Here is a 25476-nt window from a genome sequence, read left to right as displayed (position 1 = left end):
TGATGTACTTACATTATGTGTTCGTGTGTCATGTCTTGATATAAATGATTTTGCATGCTTCAAACTATACACTGAATGACATGTCAGAATCATTCTACACATCTGTAGCATTTGTATTTAATGTCGAGTTTGATTTTCAGTTAAAAAAATAAATGAATTCAACACAATTATTCAGTAGAAAAATATCAAGCTAAAGGGGTACAATCAAAGCTCGTTAAACAATTTTTATGGAATTACTTAATGGAAAACTAGGATATTGTCATTTTAGATGAAAGTCTTTGACAATGTGTGATATACATCTACTTTGTGTCTTCTTTCAGTAAAACTACTTTCCAAAATCGAGATCCAGATCAATCTGGTCCAGACTTTCTCCTGTGGTGAACAGACTATCATTCCCCAATCCAGTCTTCGGTTGCTTACCATTTGTCTCGTCCACTTTCAACACTGGACTCCTGGCTTCGGCAGTTAATTTGGAACTTTGATCCTTGGATGTGTCTTTATCGGACTTGGGGCAAGCCTTAGGATTTGTTGTTTCCTGGTGCTCATTACTGTTGGAAGAGTCTTGGTTGTTTTGGGGGGAGGGAAATGTAAATCTACTCAGCTTGGACAAGGTTGAGGAAGCAACCTTGCCAGGGGTGGCTGATAAGTTAAGATGTTTCACTCCATCAGGTGATTCGGACGTCTCCACGGACGGGCACAAACTATGGGACCCCTTTGGCCGATTCTTGTCATCACATCTCATCCTCTTGCTTTCGGCATTTTTGTGTTGATTCGTTTTGGCAGACATTTCTTCCCCTGAACTCAACTTTCGCTTTGAGATCTTGGCACTTTGAGGATTCTTGTTCTCAGTTGCTTCACGTGACTGCCTTTCAATGACCATACGCATTGCTGGCTTCCTTTGAAATTTGTCCAACATTGTTCTGACCTGTGAGGGAACACCAGCCTCTGTGATTTTGCTCTCTTTCAGAACATCTGGTGTTGAGATGAGACCATCGAGATCCTCATCGAGTGCGAACAGATTTTTTGGGGGGCTGCCACTAGAGTCAATGCGTGTGCTCTCCAGTACAGTCGGACCTCTGTGGGGTGCTGGGGAATGCTGGGATAGGGAGGCCATGACAACGTCCCCATCCTCATCTGTAAGCAGTTGAGGATCTAGTCCATTTCCAGACGCAGATTTATCACGGGAACTGCTTTGCCTAACAAGCACAGTTTCTTTTATTTTCTCAACAGGATGCGAGCGTGATTCGCATAAAACTATGGAGCTGGCTCTGAATGACCTATGACCTTTGACACTATCAGTCCTTTCTCCACGCTGTACTTTATTACAAATCTCAGTTGGTGATCTCTTTGGCCCAACTGGTTCCACACTTGATCCACTACTTTTATCAGTTGGAGACTTTGCCTGTCTTTCTATACAATTTTCTGATCCAACAGTTTCTTCCACTGATTTCCTTGTTGACATGCTGGTCTTTTCCACTGATTTCTTTGTTGACCTGCTGCTCTCTTCCACAGTCTGCCTAGTTGATCCACTAGTTTCTCTGGTTGTACTACCTGCTGATGGACTTGTCTCTTCACTGCATTTTCTTGTGAATCTATTAGTCTCCTCAACAACATTTGTCGATGATGTGCTGGTCTTCCCCACTCTTCCACAAGCCGACACACCATGGTCTGTTCTTACCACTGTACTGGGGCCCTTGGGTAACACTTGACTAGATGAAGTTGTGGATTCGTTTCCAGCAACACTTTGACTAAATAGATCAACAGATCCATCCAGTCTACTGACCTCTGCTGTCTCTGTGGGTAGGGTAAAGTCAGCACCACTAGTCATCTGGGCTGTGGCTTGAGGGTCCTCTAAGAGTGAGCGTTCTTTGTCCAGGTCTTGGAGACGTTGAAGCTCAGTCTGCAGTACATCTTGAAGCCCAAGATGGGACAGAATCAATTCAGCTAAATTTGGGGGGAAAGGACGACAGTCATTAAACACTGGAAAAATTTACAGGTAAGCTACTTTAAGCAGTGATACTGCTGGTAATCTTGGCTGCAAATTTCAGTTTAAAATTTATGTTTTTAGGGCAGAATGGTCATCCCTGCAAGACAAAAGTTCCATCTAAGGTTTTGGACAACATACAAGAAAAAAAGATTCACAAGAAAAGAAAACTTTTCATCATTCATTGAAAATTCACAGTTAAGTATTTCATGGCAAAATTGTAAATCAGAATCCCTTTGTTTCAGCTGATTTCAACAAACTTTAAGCAATGGGGTAACTTTATTTACACCACATTTTCTTGCTCGAGTTATGCAACAAATTAGGACATTTCACAAAAGTTAAGCTGCTGAAGTCCATGACTTGCACAACAAATTATAACAAACTTACACAATTATTTAAGATTGCATAAGTTCCATCAAACAAATCAGAAATGAATAATTTTACTGACTAATCATGTTCAATTAAGAATCATTCTTGCTCAACTTAACAAGCTCTGCATGGACATGAGAAATGTACAACTTTGTTTTGTTAGTAGTGAAGATGTTTGGCTGTGAGAGAATTTGAGATTTTCTATCCTGTTCTGATCAAAACAGATGAAAGTTTCTGAAAAATGACGGGCAGAGCTAATTCAACAACTGTTTGATGACTGCTGTGATATTGAAAATAAAGAGCTGTAGAAAGAGCTGTGATTGTCCTCATAATATAATAAAATTGCTGTGTAACTAAGCAACTTTCCATGAAATCAACTGCAAGTACACTGCACGGCTATGTCACCAATTTGTGGTGTAAGGCTTAGGCATGGTGCAATGTTACGCTAGGTCTCACGAAATTAACTGCTGGGACAGTGCCATTTCTTGCTAACACTTCACCTTGTGTTTGGTATTCCATCTCCGCATCTTCAGGGAAAGAGGTGTGAAGGGCATTGACCCCTCCTAACAAGGCAGCTCCCTGTAAAAGCAAGAGGCCAAAAGCAAGCATAAGTTTCCAATCCTTGACAACCGAAGAGAAAAGATAAAAGGCTGTCTTTTGCTCCAGTCAAAGCTGAGTTTTGGGGCGTACATGCTAAAACCTGGGCATGATGAGGAGTGACAGTGAGCTGGAACATATATCAAGAAAACTTTTGAAGACGATTAAAAACATGGACATCCTGGATTAACAAACACATTTCTGATACTCAATTTGCAGTTTAGACATGAAGTCAGTGTCTTTAATCACACAGATCGATCTACATTAATTTAACCCTAACAGCCTCAAATACTACAAACTACTTAGTAGTAAAATGTAGTATTCATTGCTGTCGCTTGTAAGAGGACATGACTTTATTGTTCTCTGAAGCCATAAGATAAAATAGATAAGACAATGTACCATACAGTGCTATGGCACAAACATGACTTGATTGTTCTCTGTACAAGTAACAATGGGGGGTGCCCCAGCCAGAAGTCATCATTTGTAGCACTGCATGTAGGTTCTGCAGGCTCAGACCACTGCTTAGTATTTTGTAGTACTGAGTACTGCAAGCCTACTTTGTGCACATGAACACCTTCTTGTAAAAATTCAGATCCGATGTCCCCGCCTCACTCCAGGAGGAAAGTGGACATGTGAACAATGTGCGGCATCATCAGTGCATGGGCCCATTGGACATTTCCAGTGAAGCCAAACCTGCATGGTGGATTCCATCACGCTGACTGCAGCCACCGCATCTTGCACCAAGACGCTATCGTGGCACATGAGACGGGCATGGGCCTGCGACAGCCGAACAGTGCTCTCCAAGAGGCGAATGGTGGTCCTGGCTGCATTCCGCTGGTCTGCCTGACGCTGGGCTTGGTAGTACCTTGACAAAACCCTGGTCAGTGATTGCATACAGTGTTAACAGTTGGTACTCTTGTATGATCTATTCAAATTTTTACACTAATAAAGTGCTTTTAAAAACAAATTCACCATAGCACTTCACAGACGTTACCCTTATTCAACAGGTCATTAGATCTAATGCATTCCTGCGGCATGACCACAGTCTATTATCCATCCTCGCAGGTACCTTGCAATGTACGCACCCAATTGCAATGAGGCAATTGCTGCCACATGTCTTGCTCAAGAACACAAACACCATGACCTCTGATGGTTGTGAGGGCGGCTAAAAAGAGCCCCATAGGTGCACTAATGATACCATGCACCAGCATGTAAGGAGGAAAAAAATTATGCATCTCGAGTGAAAACCGCACAGGTGTATGTAACTCTCCGTGAAATGGTGTAAGGGTGATGGAAAATTGAAATAAAACTTCTCATCATAGTCAATTCTCCATTTGAACAGCCATAAAGCTACTAGGTTGGGGTCATGCCTCAAAAAGATATCATTGCTGTAGCACCCCCACACCATACTGTTTGAATACCCAACCTTCAGTTCAAATGGACATTAAAAAAACAGAACTAGGTATATCTATTCATGTATAAATTATGTATGCCTTGATACAGCAGTTTAAATTACGATGCGTAGTTTGCATGGTGCAAGATAGTAAGGACGATGACTAACTTACTTGTTGGCATCAGGAGACAGGGTGGGATTGATGGTCTTGATGAGGCAGAGGTAGGACTGCATCTTTTCCATGCTCCACAGACAATCCTGAGAGGTTCCTGAGGGGAAGACAGTCTCTATTCTCTGACTCCAAGTTTGAAATCCAATTTCAGCACATATTTCCCCCGAGGTCATTCTGGCACCACTTGTCTGACCTGTGCCTAAGCTAATGGTGTTATTTCATCATTAAACAGCGCTACCCTATTAATTGTATTTTGAATTGAGTCTCTGATAATATGGAACACATGTGAAACGGTGCTTTTTTGTTTGTGTTGCAAGACCAGCTTATTGCAGGGAACTAGCAAGACACGATCAGAGAACTCATCTGTAAAAGATGCTGCACACACTGCAAGCTCTGCGGAAAATACCCAGGATTCCCACATTCTTGCAAGATCTTGACAAAGTCAACTGGAAGACATTTAAAGGGCACATATTAACTTACAGTATCTGGGATTCAAAGGTGCCGATGTTACAACTATCCCTTCACATTGGGCTCAACATATCTGAAACATTCTTGGTACTATCTCAGCTCCTTGAGGGGAGTTAATCAGACAAAAACAGCTAAACATAATAACCACATCTGCCCTCACAGGTACCCACTTACTCCTGGGTGGAGAGCCTCAATGCCAGGAAAGATACCTTGCGGCCCGGGGGATTTTCCCTCCAGGATGAAGGAGGAAACGATCTTGTCCCACTCGTCATTCTGAGAGTCCAGCAGCACCAGCACCAGGTCAAACCTGGACAGTAGCGGGCTGGCCAGGGCAACATTGACGCTGATCGACTCGTTGGGGTCGTAGTGCCCTTTGGGATTGGTCGCAGCCAGGATTGTAGTGCGCGTGTTCAGCTTACAGACCAGTCCAGCCTGTGATTAAGGAGGTAAAAAGAGACTGACGTTAAAATGGGATGCCTGAAGTTGGTCTTGTTACATTCATTTTTAGATCAGTTAAATTTACATTTGATTTTTTCAAATCAATTGAACATGTAAAACGGAAGAAAAAATTTGCAGTTGCACTTTCATTTTGTTGAGCATGAATACAATTATGTATACAAAAATGTACAAGTACATAATTTCAGTGCTGCCTATTTTATTTCCTCAGCCTTTATACAATATCTGCATCTATTACAACTCTGTATGATATGTGAATACAAACCCCACATAGAACCCCCCAGCATGTGGATTTTCTTACCTTAGCAACGCTGATTGTTTGTTGCTCCATGGCTTCATGTATACTAGCTCTGTCATGCTCTCGGATACTGTTGAATTCATCTGCAAACATGCATGAACAAAAGTCATTACACGTAACATCGGGAGAGATAGCACGGTGTGATGAATACGTGTACCATGAATAAAACAATGACTAACACCAAAACTGTAACCCTAATCTTTACCGATGCAACATATTCCCCCGTCAGCTAGCACCAGTGCCCCAGCTTCAAGCTGCCACTCTCCAGAGTCCCGTACAGCTGACACGGTCAAACCAGCACTGGTGGAACCAATGCCTGTGGTCAGGACGGACCTTGGGACAACCTTGGCTGCGTACTTGAGAAACTGAGACTTCCCAGTCCCTGTGTCGATGCAAATGGAAGGTAAGTCACAGCTAACATGAATTACATGTATATTATATTACTCAAGTGCTGCCTAGCATGGTGAAGCATGTCATGAATAAAACCATGAAAAGCTCAGACTTTCTTGTTTTTAATACAGCATTTGTATTCCGTCCTGCATGTTATCAAAATCAATACACTCAGAACTCACAGTATGTAAACAAGTATTTTTCCCTCCAAGCAAACAACACGTGAGTGCACCTACATGTTGGGAATGGTTATTGTTACTAGCAGTTTTACTGTTCTTTTACTGGCATGTTGCATTTGGAACAAATTATTTGGAATAACATTAATTTACAGCCAAATTCCAAATACCCAATTTTGTTATTACAGCATTCTTGTATTAAGATTATCGATGCATCCAAGTATTGTTTGATACACCCCTACTGAGTCACATCCAGGGCAACCTTGGAATAACAAATTGTTTCAGTTTTGGTCTCCTCTCTCACCTGGATCCCCTACAAGCAACAGATGGGACTCCCCCCGCGTTCTGGTCCCTGATTGGTGCGAATAAGCCACGCCTCCTGCCAGCACCATGGCAACAGCAAGCTTGATGACATACAGACCGTAGACCTGAGGGCAGAGGCTGGCTAGGATCACATTACGACCCTGCAAAGAGTGGAGGGAAAAAAAAAGATAATTGTACCGCCCTGCAATTAATTCCAGTCTTGGATATCACAGCTTTTCTCTAAGCGGAGGAAACTGTCAAACACTTCAAAGCGTCTTCCGGCCTCCTGCTTTACAAATAACCCAGTTTCTGTAATTTTGTTTACTAAAATAGAAATGGTACTGCTCATCAACAGAATCTAAAAATTGAGTTTAGGTAGGCAATTTCTGGATGTGCTAAAATTTGTCACAAAAAGTATCACTGGCAACAAACCAAGAGGACATTTGACACCTGGAAACCAGGGAGGGTTACTCTGTAAAGACTGTACAGAACAAATACATGAACTCACCGTAAAGGGTGAATATTTATATTTCTCCCAGAATTCTTCAAATTCTTGTCTCTGTTTTAAAAATGTAAACCAACAATGCAGAGTTTAAACCAGAAACATTAACTTGTTTCTGAATATACTTGAAGGGTTTGGGTTGCATTCCATAAATATTGAGGACAGTGTCAAAAATCAGTAAAGTATGCGGTGGCTGGAAATTGCCATCATTTTGCCTGTAGAATAGTTCATTCCTTTCTCACATCCACAACAGATTGTTGTTAGGCAGTTTAATTTTTCATGTCTCTTTTTTCTGTTTAATCATCACTCCAAAGTTATGAATGAGCAGTGCCTCATGAATAGCTCCTCAGTTCATTTCAGCTCTATTCTCAGATCAGGTAGATTACAATCAAGTTTAGTTATTCCTCTGTCTTCAAAAATGATAATACCAATAACAGTGTTTCTCAACAAAGCATTCCAATTCGCTTGCAATTCTCCTGCAACCTTGTCAATCATTGTTGCGGAATAAGATCACCATTAAACATATTGTTGAAGTTTGTGTTTCCAGAGCATTCACTGCAACAAATCACTAGCTCTCCCTGTAAAGTGGTGGCCCTGCCAAAAATCACACTATATTGTTAAGCTACCATTTGATTTGTCACTTATTGCAAGGGCAATGCCAGAAGTAAAAAGCGTTTAGTCTTTGGAGCTTTCACACTCTATTTCAATACCATTTCATCAGTGACGGTGATTGTCCCTCTTTGGTCGTTCTTCACTGCAATGTGATTGGCTCGCAGTACAAGCTCCACATCACATTTGCCGTCAACGTTCACTGGTCGCCATCGTCGCAAGACGATGCCACTTCAAAGCAAAATGAAACTGAAAAGTGAGAGGAAATACTTGGGGGGGGCATTCGGCCTGGTGGTTAGGGTCTGTAGCTTTTGATTGTAAGGTTGGGGATTTAAACCCAGCTGGTGACAGCACGTTGTGATCTTCGGCAAGTCACTTAAACCCCTATGTCCCTCTCTCCAACCAGGAGTAAATGGGTACCTGCGAAGGCAGACACGTTTATGTTTAGCCATTTGTGCCTTGTTTGCAATGGCAGCATCTGGCAGGTATACTCCCTAGGGAGGTGAGGTGGTTTCATCTTCAGGAATATTCAGATGATATGAACCCAATGTGCAAGGATGACAATATATCAGCACCTTTGAATTGCAGATACTCTTAGATGTTGTGCGCCTTAGAAAAGCTTGGATATTATCATTATTATTAATATTGTAAATCCACAACATTGTTTCATTTTACAGGTCTGAATCTCGCTTCAGGTCTCCAGAAATTGGGTAAGTCAATTATTTTCTCTGAGATATCCATTTTATCATGTCTTTAACATTATCCTCCTTGGTACGGTGCGACTTACAGAGAGTGTGTGAGAACTCAGACATGGTAAGGGTCAAGACAATTAGCCTAAACAACTGTTGACTGCTATGAAGTAACATTATAGATATAAAAACACCTCAAGGCTAAGTGGCATCTGTCTATTCATCTGAGGCAATCCATATTTGGAATTAAAATATGTCTGAATCCTGTCAGCAGGTTGCAGTGAATAGCTAGATAGCTAGTTCCTCGCATTTAAATGATTCATAATAGCTTACTTCTGATCGTTTCCACACAATTTGAACATTGTATGTTTTTTTCCCTGACCTGATAGTGACGTCATCCCCCGCCTTGCAGCAGTCCACCAGATCATCTTCAAGCACCACCCACATGGACCGAGGTATCTGCACCGTTGCTAAGGAAATCAGCTTGCAAGAGTCTGGAGATTGCCATGGTGGGTAGGCCAACAATTTTTAAATTGTAACATTTTACCACTCAGTTTTTACCTGATGAAAATTTCAACAAAACCAAATCGCGGGTGCTGCCAACGGCAATTGAGTACCTGTTAGCCCAGTGGCCGAGTATTCAAAGAATTGCATTTGCTATCAAAAACGTGAAGCAAGATGTATTTTATCACTGCATGTTTTTCAAGCAAAGTGCCCTGCACTTATGCTGTCACATTATGCACTGTGAAATGAAATTGACCAGGAGATATTCTGGAGGCATTCTCAGATTCTCTAGATCCAAAAACAGTGTTTTTATTGCATCTTGTTTGGCAACTGATCTTTGACAACTTGTACTGTTTTCTGAAAGGTTGTTTCGGAATTTGAAAGGAACGGTACAGGTAAACAAAAAAACTGGAAAAAATTTGAACTTGGTACTTCCCACTTTTCATTGGATATCGGGCACTAACGCAAGTACAAGTTGAAACACTATAAAGCTCTTTCATGAGTGGTAAACACAGTTACATTGTGGCTGGAATTTTATTGTTTTCTCAAACCATTTTTATTGCTCTGCACTTCAACTTAACCGATTTCTCTCATTTATCTCTGTGAAATTTCTACCCCTTCCTTGGTTTAATTAAACCACTAAGGCTGCATCCGAATCTCTTGTCTAGAGCTAGGTCTAGGTCTTCACTCCATTAGAAATGCATGGGGACGCGTAGACAATAGACCTAGCCGTAGCTCTGGAAGCCTGTTTCGGACACGGCCTTATATCCTTTAAGCTCTAACTAGTGATCAACACTCCCAGGTAATTGTCTTTGATAAGGATACTGTTCCAACGGCTAGTTTCTGGACTTGTTCCTGTATCTTGATCTCTTGGTAGTCACGGCAACTCGTCGGTGATCCCACACTGTTGCTGGAGAGACAGGTGAATTTGTTGGAGCCGCACCCTTCCGGGTTGGGACAGGCATCTGGCTTGCACTCGCTGTAGTACTTCTCAAATGATGCCTGCGCAAGAACAGACCATTCCGTGACTGAACCTCTTCTGTAGGACGGCATGTTTTGATAGTTTGTGTCATTTTATTCACATCACATAAATTTAGCAACTGTGAAGGGGGCTACAGTCGCGCCATTAAAGTTGCTTTCAATTTAACAAAGTCAAAAGCATATTACTTTAAAGGGAAGGAAAGACAAGGATTCCAAAAGGTGCCTGGTAGAGTGAGAAAAATGTAACAAAGTTGTACCTGTACTGTGAAAGGATGTCTGCATTTTGAGCACATAAAGTCTTTCTCAAACTCCAGCATTTTTACCATCGATGTTCGTATGACAGTTCCTGAGTAAAAAAAAAAAGCAACTTTTTTTTTACTGATGAGCTGTGTCAGCCAATGAAAAATACAACAGTTACAAAGGCCTCATAGATCAGTTTTGCTGTGAAATGTGAGAAGTATCCCTCAGGATGTACCATCTACAACCAACACATTGGACTTGACCTCTGCTGCAAAAAAAAAATTGTAGCTGAGACTTGAGAAAGCTTCGTCTAAAGGAAGAATTGAGTTAAAGGTGCACACAATGATTCTTAACTATTCCTATTTTCAGCAATATCCTGTTATAATGCCATGGTAAAGTTGGAAAAAGATGGCTTTTTTAATGTCATGTTCTTTCTTGCAGCTCTACAATATTATGATACTTGCTTCAGACAACATCACCCTGTGGCTTTAAACTAAATGATGCTGTTTCAAACCAGGAAAAAATTATAAAAGTTTGTATGATGGCAAGACTGGCTACATATCATAACACATCACTCTTACCGGAGACTGACAGAAACCGTCCAATGTCAGAATTTTTAGGCAGTGTGTCTCGGATCAGCTCAGGGCAGACGGGCAGTCCAGTCACCCTGGCGTGTAAGTTCATCTTCATTGTCTGAAAAAAAAAACAGGGAGGAAAGGAGAACGGGAATTGAAATTAGGAAATCAAAGGAAGTAATGCATGGTAAGCCAACAGCAGCCAGAAACAACTCAATTCTTGACCATGCAAAGTTAAAATTGGTCCACATGACCAGGGACTGAATGCCAACAACATACAAACAGGAATTCAATGGTCTCATTCCCCAACAAAGAATGCAAAACTCAGCTCTCCATGTTGTGCGAAGTTAGACTTACTCTATCCAGTGGACTTAGTCAAACTGAATAAAATTGAATTCACATTAAAATCAATCAGTTAAACTAATGGCGTTAGCTTAAATCTCTAATAAATAGAAGTTCTAACACATGACACAAGCCAATTGAAAGCAAACATTCTATTCCAGCCCAATGCAAACTAAACAAAATCCCTTAGAGCAAAATTTGATTTTTTATCTTTCTTTTTATTATCTTTGAAAGATATTCTCTTACCATTTCCTCTTTCTGGGGGTGTTCCCTGTAAATCGCCATCGCTGCGCGTCGTAGCGCTGCATTGAACACTGACAGTGTATGCACAGGATTATTCAGTACCAAATCACTGAGATCCATGTTGGACTCAAACAAGGTCATCGCACTGTACACAAAATTACAAACACACTAATATATCAACCATTACTCTCAAAGTTCTTGTGCTTAGAAATCTCAACCTTTCAGTTCTTAACCTTAGAACTTGGCTAAATCTAGCCAAATACTTTACTGTTCATTGCTCATTATATATAACGGGTTTGCCCTTACCCAACGTATATTAATAAACACTGTATGCTCAGTGCTTGTCCGAGAGCTTGCGAAAAAAACCTCACAAGCTTACTCGGGTGGTTTTTTTCGCAAGCTCTCGGACAAGCACTGAGCATACAGTGTTTATTAATATACGTTGGGTAAGGGCAAACCCGTTATATATAATTAACATCTCCCCAACGCAAAAATACATGTTCATTGCTCATCAAAGATAGAGATTCAGAAACTTCAAAGATTGAAAGAGTTTAAAAGGACAAACATTTGTTTACAGTTTAGCACAAGGCAAGACTGAGTACATACTCAATAATAATGGGAAAATGGGTGCCATCATCCTCTTGTAGAAGAACGTTGATCAAGCCATCTCGATGTTGCTCTGTAACATAAGACTGGAGGATCACTGTGAAAGATATATCCACAAGATACCTTACCTCAATCAGATTCAGAATAATGGGTGAATTACAATTTTTCCATTAGTGTTTGAATGCTCACTTTCCCTGCCACTGTTTGAACAGTTTGAAGAAATGAACTTCACAGAAAGGCTTCTAAAAAGTCTTCTGAACATGTTTACCCCAGAGTCTATATCCTGACACTGTATACTGAAAATCTTATATTCTTGGCTTTGCCTGGAGTACTTATTGGCCAATGTATATTTATTTATTTCTGTTCATCCAACATCACATTCACCACTGGTATTAAAGGATGAAGTGACAATTAAGCACTGAAGAAATGTTCAGTTTTCAGAGGCGGAGGGGGAACCTTGGATAAATATTTCAGAGAAGCCAAGGGAGTTAGGCAGAGACTGAAAACCCAATCCACGTGCTGACCTAGGTGGGATTTGAACCCGGACAACAGAAGTGGAAGGTGTGAAAAGAGCCACTTTTCCAACCTGATTCCTGTTTGGACTGACCCCTGGACCTGTTACCATCTGGAAGGACAAAATTCATCCCATGCTGTCTACATGTGAAGGCATTGACCAATTTACCTACATAGTGTAATTGAAGGTATCAGTCTTCAGATTATTTCCCTTCTAAATCTAAGAAAAATGAGTGCGAAAATGGAGTTTTGAGGCCCTCTAAGTTTGTTTTTCACACAAATGATAGACTTGCAAATCCTCGGTAAGGTTTAAATGCAATGGTCAAATATAGAGACATCTTGATCACAAATGTCATAACAATATACAGAGCTTGCACTCTGCGCATCATGGAGGACAATTTTTGTTACAAAACTTCTGTGACAGAGACAACGAAGAAAGCGTTACTCGTGCATATCACATGAGAAATATAGCCTTCCCTTCATGATGGTGCACCATGCAAGCACTCTATGGGCAAATCAGGTGACCTAATTAGTTGCCCAAACTACATGGAACCAACTCAGAAATGGCTGCACAACGGATAAAGTCCACAGATGAGGTTTGAAATACGGAAATCAGTAAAAACAGTTCTTTGCAAAACTGGATCAAATTGAAGAGTTTCAATTTAATCAAGTTTCAAGGGGAAGAGACAGAGTTGAATGAGATGTTATTTGAGGTTTTTGTTTTCTTTACCTGTGTGCTCCTCTGTTTCTTCACTGCTGAATTCAACTCTGACGCTGCATGACATTTTTGTTGCTTTTATCTGATTAACTCCCTATGCACAATGGGAATTCTCCTGAATTCATCTTTCTTTTTTACAGTATGTAGACAAGAGAAAACACAAATAAGAAATAAAATATGGAGACACTGAAATTGTTGTAAAGAAATCTTAAAATAGGCTTGGTTATTGAGACTAGTTAGTTAGGCTATGTTTAATCTTGACTATGAGCCTAGGCCTAACTCTTGTTTACTTTAATTAATCAACTGATCCCAATCCGGAACTAGAACTGTCATATATTCACTCAGTGTCACAGTGGCAGTTATTTAGTTACAGTTTGTGTTCCTTTGGCCTCCCTCCATGGTTTGACGCGAGGTGTTATGCCTAATGCTCATCTCACCATTTAACGTTTGTTAGGCTATAATTAAAATCACATAACCATAAAGCCAGGAACTGTTCCTTGATCTTCACAACATGTCACATCATTCAATGGCTGTTTCTGTCACCATAGGCTTTTGACGAACTCGTGGTGAACGCCATCATATTCGTAAGCCCAGCTGCAGTTTTATTGGAAAAAGATACAACTACACAGCAGGGCACTGGCGAAACTAGACCAGCATTGGCCGTGGCTGCTACATGTAATTATGTAACGACGTCCTGTACTTTATGTACGCTTCAAACGGCGCGCTCCATGATCAGGTACAGGCTAGGCTGTTCTGCCATCTATGCCGGCGCCAGAAGGCGCGCGTAAACCGTGCTCGGAAAGACTCGACTCTTGAGGTCGCTCTTTATAAACGCTGTACCTCGGATCCTTTGGAAGCTAGCTCCGGTCGTTGGGGTTGCATTTCTGCGGCGTTACGTTTGCAGGTACGTACGTTGACACGCGGGCTACAGGTAGCGTGTGCACTTGTGAAGTCTGGAGATCATTGGATCAGGGGAGGATCTTGTTTGTGTATGATTTCATTGGGGTGTTGAACATCTAAGTTTCCTGTCGATAGGAAGCTGCTGTTGGTGATAGGCCTAGTGCTGCTTCCGTTGTTATGGTTGTCTTGACCTGAAACGTCATTTAACCAGGCATTAATGATAAATAAAAGTGCAAGGCTATGACATCCTGTGTGCATTTCTGAACGTGACGGAGTGCACCATAGAGCTATAAAACATAGACTCAGAACAGCTTTCGTGATTGGCGAAGGATGCCCAATTTGGTATGCAAAGAAATTGTGCAAAATGTGCAAGACTGCCATAAGTGGGACAATTTCTTGAGTCCTCGGTTTAATGTAGCCCTGGGCTTAATAAAGTACTTCAAGTTTAGTCTGGATAATGGATTAATTTTGTTAAATTTGTGCGTGTAACTTTTTTTTTTAAAAATTGCTTGTCTGTGAGCAATAAACCCCAACTAAAGGTAGAGGCTGGAACTTAATTGTCTTGTGTAAGAGGGTGTTATCAAAGTTTCTTCTTGTGTAAAACTGAACAGAAACATGTGACACACTTGTTTAATTCTGTAATAGTGTTGCCAATAATTCATTAAAGAGAATATTTGAAGCAGTGGCTGTCAAACAGTGAATGTCACAGCTGATGCAGTTTTATGTCATCTCCAGCAGTTTTCATTTGTCAAGTGTTATATATACATGTACTGTGCATTGTCGAAAATGGATAGGCTTAATGCGAGTCTTTATGAGTGAAAAATTTATTGCATCGTGTGCTTATGAATGACTCCAGCATTGAGATCCAGTGTTTCTAGGTTTCAGAGCTCAGAGGGACAGTCTTTGCTGGTATCCCGTTGAGAAAACAAGGACAGTGGCTAAGGAATCTGATTTGCTAAGGTTATGCTTTGTGTTTTAGAGAACTGGGAACTTTATGGGTTTTGTGCAGTTTCCAACACCTTCAAGAAAGATTGCTAAGATGTCTTTCCTTCTGAAGTTGAGATAAACTGGAGCCCATTGTTGTAGACCCTGAAGGCTGAAGCCAGCCACTTAGATTGGGTCTCCATAGACCTGGAGTGATGTGTGGTGATCGTCATTTGCACATATTATGGGCCTCGAGCTAGACCAAGAGAGGGCGCTATTTCCTTAGCAATAGAGGCTCCTTTAGCGTTAACTGCACACTGCTGGTTCACAAACAATTAGGAAACGCAAGCAGTGCAGTCACATCACTATCAACAAAATGAATACTCCCAACCAGCGCAGCTCTTTTCAACTGATTGGGGGTGCTTCAGCTTGAGACATATTTGCTGCATTGATTGCACGATGTACATATTGAGGTTTCTGCCTGGTTTTAAGCTCATGATGAGAAGAACTCTAGGCTAATGCCAGCAACACTGTTCAGGCCATTCTTGTGAGCTTGATGTCATCAGCTGGTCACATATGACCAGTGACCACTTGATCCCATGTCGGCATCCATGGGCTTAATTCCTCTCATATGAATACGAAAGCCAACGGAGCAGGCTGAAAATGTTCAGCAATCCAATTTTGTCAGTTTCAAGAGCATCAGGTCACTGCTTCCTGGACAGTAGGCAGCTACATGTATATGGGATCCAGAAGCAGCACACTACAGCAAATATGAAACTCCAAGAATCAGGTGTATCAATGAATATAACATTCAGGGGTAGTTGATAATCCTGATTTCTCATAGTTCTGATTCCCTGAGTTCAGCGTCATTATCAATGAATCCTGTTTGATGGTTTATTGTTGATCACCGCTGCAGAGGGCGTGATTGTCACTGTCATGACTGGCAATCGTGTCTATGGTGGATTCATTGGAGGTTATGTCAACTTTACCTAGAGTATACCATGGAGTACTATCAGTTTACCTCTAAATTACAGGTAGAGGTGGGTTAGCAGGGATTGCATTGTGATGTGCAACCATGCTGAGTGGTCACCCTTCGCCACTTTGATGGCTTTGTGGCAGTCCTCTCTCGTTGATGGTAACATTTAAAGCCTGTGTAGTGGAAGCAGCCAGCATACCTAACCCTCTCTGTAATCAACTCGTCACTTACTGCCATCTGGTTTCACTGCATGGAACTAGAGTTTCTGAGTGACCAGAAAGAATTTATTCCCATGTAGATCCACAGTCAGCTCTCTCACAAGTTAGAGTAAGGTTTTCTTGTTGCATTTCATCTACATGTACATCATATATGTACATGTGCATATCCATATGTACATGTTTCATTTGTGGCCAAGCATTCTTTTCCATTCAAATGAGGATATGCTGCAGTAGATAGAACATGTTGATAGCCATGTGTGGGATTGTGTTCAATTTGGGGTCATTCGTTCCTGAGCCCATGTAGAAACAATGGCACCTGATAAATAAAATCACAATATTACCTTGTTGGTCCTCTTGACGGAGTCTTTATGTTACCTTGTTGGTTCTCTTGACTGAGTCTTAATGTTATTTGAAACACCTCGTCAAATCAGTGTACTCTGTGTAGCACATGTACCATATTGAAGTGGTTCATCATTGTCATTCTCATGAAACTCTACAGCCAAACAACCATTAAGGTGACAAGTGGTTCTAGCCAGCTCGATTTTCTGCAAGTCCCATGAGACACTATGTCTCCTATCCTGTCCATTCTTCAATGTTGTCTATCCAGATTTGCCTTGGACATCCCCACTTCCCACAGCCCTATCCATAGTGCATTAGAGAATGAACAGAAAACGACTATCCAGAAGTAAACTTCAAAGAGATGATGCCGAGCTGAGGATCATCAACTCCCTGAATTAATCAACTGCATCAGGGACAGGGCCTGTGGTTTTCTTTTATTACATGAGGGTTGACTCAGAGTCACGTGGCCCTCTTTTTGTTCGAACTCCATGGGCATTACAGTAAATCTTACTTTGTCTGACAGTGCATCTGTAGCTATGAAAGGTTAATTCTCCTTTCAAATTTAGTTTGTCTTTTGTATCAGAAAGCAATGTACAGTATTGCCAGTGATCTCTTGGCTGGGGTGATGTGATAGGACCATCTGAAGCCATGTCCGAAATGGGCTTCCGGAGCTACGGCAAGGTCTACTGTCTTTGCATCTCCGTGTATTTCCAACGGAGTGAAGACCTAAACCTAGCTCTAGACAACAGATTCAGATGCAGCCTGAGTTTCTTTTCCTTGCAATTCTGAGGTGGTCATTACCCCATTGCATATTATGGCTAATGACCAACTGTCTGACCCAGACATTGGCTGTGTGTACTGTGTAGCATGCAGTGGATCCCAAGTACATGTACATGCTGTGTTCTGCAGTGGTTCACATCATAAGCATGCACGATACTGTGTCAAGTGTTTCATCATTGACCTGAATAATCTCATGTGTGAGGTGAGGCCTGGTCTCAGTGTTTGATCATTAAGTGGATTGCAGAACATGGAAGAGGTTCCGTAATGAAAGTTGCCTGTTAGCTCCTTGGGAATGCACGGTCTCAACACAGACATCCATATGTGTAGTTCATCATGGGGAGTGAATTAGTTCATTTAGACCCTTTGTCATGTCATAGACTTTGCCAAGTCAACAGACTTTAATTCATCTCAGGTCAGTGCAGTGACCGGGTGGTGCTGTGGTGCATGTCAGGATTAGGTGGTGTACCCATGTGTGTGTGTGTGTGCATAGAGTCACTTGGTTGAACGAAGGTCCAGCAGGTGGATTCAATTCATCATGACCAATTATCTGTTTGGATTCCATTTTGTCCTTCATGCTGTCATTGTTGGACCACTGGGACAGGGTCTAGAATTTACATTTTTTTTTCAGATTCTTGATTGAAATTGCTGTTCTCGGGTTTTGCTTCTCATGGCAGCTAGGTGCCAGAAATAGGCCCTGAACCTCTTAGCACTGTTTCTGCCACAGTGGCCGTTAGAAGTGCTCCCCTCATTTACTGTTCTCCCTTGACCCAAAGTCTCCAAAGTCCTCATCAAAGGTCAGGCCACACTGCAGCTGCCTGTTTTATTAACCCATATAGCCATGGTTGTGACCCCCCGAATGAACCTCGGATGCAGCATGATGGGATGTCTGGCCTGATGATTGTAACACCACAGAGCAAGCTGGCAGTACCAATGCCACTGTTATTACATTCGATTACCAGATTAACTTTGACCACCCTAGGTAGTGCACCAGTACACAAGCTCTGGGTGTGAATGCAGGGATTGCTTTTACAGAGGGGAGAGGTTATGATGTGTACAGTTTTGTGTAAATGTTTTTTACGGGGGGAAGCGATAGGTCCTTTGATCATGCGTGCATGTTATGGTGGTCAGAAGCCTAAAATGCAGATTTTGAAATAACTTTCAATTTTTCCAACCTCCTGAGAATGTTCCTCTCCCTTTCCAGGGCGACAATTTTGGTCATCCCCATCCATTCCATTTGTGTGCACAGATACACACCACTGTCCAAGGTGCTGCCTTGAATTTGTGCGTGTACTTGTACTTCCATGCTCAAAACTCACCCATTTACTCTTCCACCCCCATCTTGAGTGATTTTGATCAGGTTTTTTTTTTAAATTCATTTAGGAATTGACGGTAAGCTCTTGTGGGTTTTAAGAGATGATGGACGAATTTGAAGATGTGGAGGCAACTATTGAGAGACTGCAGAGGGAATGGCTTCTTGCCAACAGTGGAGGCAGCGACCTTGACAGCGAAGAGCCATACAAGCCGAGTTACTGTTACGGTTGTGCAAGGACTGCTGGTGTGGCAGTCTGTCGCTGGCCGCCAACCAACCGGAAAAGACAAGCAAGAGGTTCTTCATCAAGAAAAGGTACATGTGTATTTTGAAAAGAACTAGATCCGTCAGGAGACTAACTTCCTCAAATAAACAGAATGGGCAAACTGATTTGATGCTCTCATGATAGTTATAAAGATGATCAAAGTTAATGACTTGAGTGGGATTTGAACGTGTGACCCTTCCCTCCCCCACTCACGCAAGCGCTTTACCAACAGAGGGACTAATCAGCCCTGTGTAGGTGGTTTCTGCCTTTTCGTAACATTTTAGTTCAAGGATATTAGTCTGAATCTAGAAACCCATAGACCGTGTAGCCAGGAATCAGTGGCGTAGCTGGGGGAGACATGCCCTCCCTCCCCCACAAATTCCCTGTGGCCCCCCCCCCAAAAAACAAGATGAATGAGTATTTGACAAGGCTAACAAAAACTTGCCCCAGAAAAGCCATACACTGAGAGCTGGTCCCTCCCCATAAGATGCAGGTGCCCCCTTGTGCCCTCCCCCAGTGAAATCTAGCTACACCACTGCCAGGAATCATGAAGTCAAGACACAAGCAACAATCTTGCAGACCTGCAAAAAAGGGATTACTTGGAATGCAGCCTTTTGAATGTGGGACATCAAATAAGCAATCTGAGAAACTTACTGGGGTGGTTTATGTTAGAATAATTATTATTAATCATTTCTGGTAATGACACTAAGGATTCCTCAAAAGTGCCCTAGGCACTGTAGCTCGCAAGCCTGAAGAACATGTAGCAAGGAAACAGGGAGAAGCAGTTACAGAATTAGAGGTTGGTGGAAAACCCCAAAGGAGTATTTTGGGTAAAACCCATGGAATTAGGTAGGGAGTGAAACGTAACTCACATGTAGACCGAGCCGAGATTTGAATCTGGACTACAGAAGTAGCAGGCAAGGAAAGAACCTCTACGCCAGCCTGACTAATTAACCCTTAGTCCCTTTACAATCCTCAGTTATTCACCAGTTGGAGAATTAAGGGTTGTCAGGGTCGAAAAGATTTCATTCTGGGAATTTTTTGGCCAGGAAGCAATTCTAACCTCTAAAATCTCCCAGATTTGGCAAAATACCGACCCATAAGTCCCGTGTTAAGAAATTGTTGGCTGAATCCATTTGGGTATGGCAAAACCAGGGGCTGGATATTTGGAGAGTATAGACATGGTGGGTATTAATCAACTACCTGCCGCGTTATTTAGAGGGCTGATGAGCTAGAGTTGAGAAAGAGGAAGAAGCAAACTTGCCTCAACAATATCAACCTAGGTTTCAATTTCAACCCATGACTCCTGGGAAGTTGCCAAGAAGTGAATTCAAGGGACTGCCATAGAGAGGAGAGTGCATAGTGATCTCCAACCAAACAAGGCATTGACCAAGGCCTGGCCTCAAAGCCTGCTTTATGGATGCTGTGTGAAAACTTGGAAGATGCTGTATGCGTGGCTACTCTCATGAGGCCCTGTAAAAAAAAAAGCATCCAATAAGCGCCAGCTGGTTCACATGCAGGCATATCACAGAGTTTGGTGCAGCCAACACACTACATACATGTATTTGTACAGCATCTGCAGATTTGTTCAGTACAGATGTGTGAGCATGTGCACCTTACATCCATGGCAGTGGTCCTCGGTATTTTGCAAACTCAGCACTCATTTAACCTGTCATAATGGTCTGTGGTACCGCTCCAGTCATTTCTCTGCATTGTCCTGAATTTTCAAGTCTTGAGCTGAACTTTTTCAAAAGTATTCCCACTTTTCAGAGTATTTCATATGTAATGTAGGAGAGTCAGGTTGGTGTAGTGATTCTTTCCTCACCTTCCACCTCTGCGGGTCGAGTTCAAATCCCACTTAGTTTAGCACTGGGTTTTCAGCCCCTGCCTGATTCTGTGGGTTTCCCTGGAATATTTATGCTGGTTTTCCTCCCACCTTTAAAACTGAACGTTTATTCATTGTCTTCTTGTTACTTCATCCTGTAATTGACGCTAAATACGCTGTTGGATGAACAGATATGACTAATTTTGATATTGCATCTTGGAATTGCACTGATTTGTCTTGTCAAACACTAGGCCAAAGACAGACCAGAACCAAGGCCATTGCACACTCAAAAAATGCCTCCAATCTCCAAGTGTCCGCCAAAATAAAAAAGAAGGCCCTGACCACACTTCTCAGCCAGAAAACAGGAAAAGCAAGCAACCCGCCCAAAGGGGGTGGTGCCAAGAAGCCCCCAGCCAGGAAAAAGAAAAGTGGCAGAGGAGAGTATGTATGTTATGAGTGCGGGCGGGTTTTCACGTTTCTCTGGAATCTCAAACGGCACCAGCAACGGCACACTGAGGTATCCATCGACAATCCTAAGTATTCGTGCTCGGATTGTGGTGAAACCTTCTCGACCGAGAAGCCCTACCTGCAGCACCAGCAGTCCCACAAGCCCTTCAGCTGTAATGAGTGCGGCAAAACGTTCAGCGCAGCCGTATACCTCAGGCAGCACATGAAAGTGCACAACACCGACAAGCCCTTTGGCTGCCAGTACTGCCCCCGCACGTTCAAGACTGAGTACAACCTCAGATGCCATGAGGAGACACACATGGACGTCCTACCGTTTCCATGCAACATCTGCGGGATGGCCTTTACGCGCAACTCCTACCTGGTAAAGCACCAGCGTGTCCATTCAAAGACTCTGTAAGAGAAAAAACCGGACTTATTCTAAAACTACTTTCGAGTAACATCTGAAAAAAATTCTGGAAATGGAAGTACTATTTTAGCAGGGAGAGGATTCCAAAACTTTTCAGAATTTCACCAAGGCTGCAAACAACTGCTTTGTTTCACATTCAGGTACATCCTGAAAGCACCTCACTGGACATCAGCGAGCCCCCGTTTTTTTCTTAAGTATAATAATGACTTTGTACATTATGTGCTCTTGAGCCACATAAGCTGCACCTTCCAAGACAGTGCATGCTTACATGTCCTTTGTAACACTGCATTACTATGCTGTCTACAACTCTTCAGGGTGACTGTAGATACATTATTCAATATTGGACAGGCCCCATTGATTAAAAGCATGGAAACTTTTTTTTAATCCTTCATACAAAAGTGCCTTGAATATTCTTACGTAGTGTGGTTGAGGCCAGCCATGATTTGATTCAACTGTACATGTAGGTATTTCATCAATATATTCCAATTTACCTCAAAGTTGCTGTCATATACATATAGTTAAAAAACAATATTCAGAGAAATTCTAACATTTTTGTATCTATTTCCCATAACTATCATCTTGAAACTGAATGGTTCTTTGAGTTCAGAGTGCTGCATGGTAACACATAGCAACTGAAGACAACATCCAGACAAATGTGCAGACATTTTCACTGACTGATCACCCCATGTTTGGGAGTAAATTGTGCGATAACCTTAATTTTCTCTACAGTACGTGCAATAAGTTGAAGGGTGCGATGCGTTCCGCTTTCTCTCATGGCCATGTCTTCATCAGCCGTACATAAGGTCCAAGATCAGTGACCACATCATCGGGTTGCTCAGACACCACACAATTTGGCCAAGGTTAAATACTTTTTTGTTTAATAATAAAGAGAATTTGTTGACAGTTTTCCATCAGCCATATCAGTACAAATGATGCAAACTGCACTTTTCCAATTTTTAACAGAATGTGCACAAAGCTAAAGCATGTCCATGTGAGAATAGTGCACCTGTGCATATACTGGAGTTCGTGGCAGAAACTGATGTTGTGTATCAGTCGACAAGGCTGCCTGTGAATTATTTGACAGTAGCCTGCAGAGGTAATACACATCTATGAGCAGTGGCATAAACGCACATGATATCGCTGGCTAAGTAGCTTGGTACTTGTACACGCAATGTGGGTGGGGCCTAACAGCAGTGTTTCATAATTTTTTACATGCAATAGGTAGTCTTTAATCTTTTTCAAAGCAATTTTCCCAAACTCTGGAAATCGGTACTGTTTCCACTGTTTTACAGGTTTGTAGTTTGGGCGGTCAGTGCATAGTTTTCTTCCAAGGCTGAAGTCAATTTCAAAGGAGTGGTTTCCATACCCGTTTTCTACAGTCACAGAGATTCATTTACCCTTATCCATCTGCGCATGTGTGTATGCTCCATACTTGCACCTCTAGTGTGAACTAGCCGCTGATAACTCCTCCCAAATTGACCAACTGTATAAAAATTTCAGTTATTCTGCATGAGGACTGCACACTTGCGTAAACTTCTTGTTTTTCAGATTCAAACACAGACATGCAGTCAGATGAGTAGATATGAGACTGTGGCTTGCTGGCTGAAGTTCATGTCACTGTTTCTTTTTGTTCACCGGTTAAAAGTTTCCACTTTTTTTGTACTCTTTTCTAATAGTGAACGATTTTTTGAAAAACTATGCACAGATAATCGAGAGTTATAAGCTCTATGCAACATCTGGATGTACTTGTCAGTCTTACATGAAGGGTTTGCTTTAACATGTTGACTGCCAGTGACAACACACGCCTTGGCAGTGGTACACATTTTTCCAATAATCATAATTTATTGTGTGATTTTTTTCCTCAATACTACTTGAAAAGTAAAACACATCTGATGGAGAAATTAAATTTTCACCTTTGCATATTTCCCGTGTTATTTGACAGTAAAACACTCTGTGAGAAATTCAACACAATCTTGACCAATACTGGTCTACAATCTGCCAACAATTAATTTCTAAGGCTTACAGTATTGCCATTGCATTCTTACTACAATTCAAAGCCCATTTTACCACAAATATACACATTAGTGCAAATTCTGGTATGACCATACAAATAGTCTCATAGTTAGCAGTCAACTTGTTAAACTAGAATACTGCCCAAAGTCACTCGACGTATCTTTTTCAAATTGTGTATTTTCGTTGTTTTTTTTACTAGACCAGTTTTTCTTATTTGAATGTCACATGCTTTGAGGTATCAAAATTTTTGGTACCGTGATCATTCATTTGCAAATTACATGTGTACATTCTTATCAGTAACAATGGTTCTCATGCTTCTTTTGTAAGTACATGTGGAGTTGAATTCCAGTTTCTTTTCTGGAAAAAAATGTTTTGTTTCATGGCATTTTTGAGTTATGTCGAAACTTTTATAAGGGTTTTCGTGTACTTAAATTGTCCTTTAAAATTTGTGTTAATTGATGGAAGATTAATTGGTGAAATTCAACGTTTGTTTCTCCTTGATTTTTCAATTTGTACATATCACCTCGTTTGTGTCACACCTTCATTGTGTTGTATTTATCAGATGGTGTCAAACGCCATCTACAAATATAGTTACACAGGGTAACCACATACGAGTTGTATGAAATGGCCATTTAATCAGTAAGTGCGATTTTTTTTGTGAGGTTTTAAAATGGAAATGTTTAAAATTTTGTTGCAGTTCATAGCCTCAAAATTTGTCGCAGTTTCTCCTCTAAATGTCAAGTTCCAAGTGTAAATTTGAGAAGTATCTTTTGAATTTTGTGTTTGACTTTTCATCAGTAGTTTGGAAATTGTTTTACCCCTCCAAGATGTTACTTCCTGCTTTCATGCAATTTTGACATGTTTGTCACATTTAATGTATATTATGGGGGTATGTGCCCCCCCCAATAAATTCCTGGTGCCCCCCACTCAAGAAACCAATGAATGGATATTGAAGTAGGCTAACATAAGCTTGCCCCCCAAAAAAAACACACTACTGAAAGCTGATGCCCCCCCCATAAGGTGCTGGCGCCCCCTGTGCCCCCAATAAAATCCTAGCTACACCACTGAACCAGAGTACTTTGTGCCTCATTCGGATTTGCTCTTTTGACACCTTTCTTAAGTATTAAATTGAAACTTTTATTATAATTGCCACATTTTAAAGTGTTACATAGGGGGATATTTGCTCCAATTTAAAGAAACCCGTGTTAATTAAAGAATTTACTGTAAGTCTCTGAATTACGATTTGCTTCCAGAAGAGATTGCAGATGTTAGTTTGAGAAAAAAATCATTTGTCAGTGACACTTTTAATGTTATTTTGTGGAAAATGTACTTCATTCCCTCACATAATCATGTCAAATCAAGTTTAAACATTTGTCTTTTTCCTGTTGAGATTTCTTTGGGGGCATGCCATTTCAACTGTAGCCTGGAAGAAATTCTTATCACATTATTTTTTATGGAAAATGTACCCTGGGAAACTCAGTGAAAGAATAGGACTGTACAAAGCTGCAGGTTGAATTTGGTAGCTTTTAAGCTTTGAAAACAGGTGTATACTTGATATGTTAACATTCCATTGGTCACTTTTCAAGCATTTACAGCTCTCAAGATGTCGAACGATCAGCAAATTTTATCTTCGTATTGGGAGCAATGTTGTATGTTTTCTATACAGTATTTTTGCATATCGTGATTTGTGTTTGTATTGATCACTTCCTAATAAAGTATTTTACACTACCTTGAGTTTACACTGCTTTATTTGGCGGAAATACTGTAAGAAATGTCAAAAATAGTGTTGCTTGGATATTGAGAATCAGTCAGTGGAACTCGACACAGAATGTACTGTTGCTCAAAACCTGTAAATAGTGTATTATTTTGGACGTAGAATGCCGAAGCTGCAGTAAAATAACGTAGCAAGCGACTGTATCGGCGTA

General features: G+C 41.3%; 2 protein-coding genes and 1 long non-coding RNA gene across 8 annotated transcripts; 2 read left to right on the top strand and 1 right to left on the bottom strand.

Moving 5' to 3' along the window:
* Positions 1-103: 103 nt before the first annotated feature.
* Positions 104-13919, bottom strand: mcm9 (minichromosome maintenance 9 homologous recombination repair factor). Of its 4 annotated transcripts, none has more exons than XM_022244108.2 (18): positions 13829-13919; positions 13141-13257; positions 11898-11994; positions 11295-11436; positions 10713-10824; positions 10149-10237; positions 9736-9912; positions 8789-8865; positions 7819-7948; positions 7115-7165; positions 6608-6767; positions 5943-6119; positions 5741-5820; positions 5193-5415; positions 4516-4612; positions 3644-3827; positions 2854-2932; positions 104-1944 (listed from the first exon to the last, which is right to left on the bottom strand). In XM_022244108.2, exons 2-18 carry the CDS (start codon positions 13193-13195, stop codon positions 326-328), a joined length of 3549 nt encoding a protein of 1182 aa, XP_022099800.2. In that variant the 5' UTR covers positions 13196-13257; positions 13829-13919; the 3' UTR covers positions 104-325. The 4 variants fall into 4 exon arrangements, with proteins under 4 accessions (XP_022099800.2, XP_022099796.2, XP_022099794.2 ...); XM_022244104.2 differs by having other exon boundaries at positions 13500-13874; XM_022244102.2 differs by having other exon boundaries at positions 13605-13874.
* On the top strand, positions 5901-8906 carry LOC147798385 (uncharacterized). Its single transcript, XR_015426145.1, has 3 exons — positions 5901-6140; positions 8395-8427; positions 8796-8906. It is a non-coding gene; the product is annotated as an uncharacterized LOC147798385 (long non-coding RNA).
* Positions 13920-13950: 31 nt separating the features above from the next.
* Positions 13951-25279, top strand: LOC110984189 (uncharacterized). Of its 3 annotated transcripts, none has more exons than XM_022244111.2 (3): positions 13951-14032; positions 18646-18889; positions 20916-25279. In XM_022244111.2, the coding sequence occupies exons 2-3, from the start codon at positions 18679-18681 to the stop codon at positions 21527-21529; spliced, it is 825 nt and encodes a 274-aa protein (XP_022099803.2). In that variant the 5' UTR covers positions 13951-14032; positions 18646-18678; the 3' UTR covers positions 21530-25279. The 3 variants fall into 3 exon arrangements, with proteins under 3 accessions (XP_022099803.2, XP_022099804.2, XP_022099802.2); XM_022244112.2 differs by lacking the exon at positions 13951-14032 and adding an exon at positions 14042-14117; XM_022244110.2 differs by lacking the exon at positions 13951-14032 and adding an exon at positions 14042-14370.
* The last annotated feature ends 197 nt before the right edge of the window (positions 25280-25476 follow it).

The sequence above is a fragment of the Acanthaster planci genome, linkage group LG08 (assembly GCF_054643075.1).
Source record: "Acanthaster planci isolate LZ-2023a linkage group LG08, COTS_SCS, whole genome shotgun sequence".
Lineage (NCBI taxonomy): Eukaryota > Metazoa > Echinodermata > Asteroidea > Valvatida > Acanthasteridae > Acanthaster > Acanthaster planci.
Note: the sequence above shows the minus strand (reverse complement) of the source record. Positions and strands in the feature narration are given on the sequence as shown.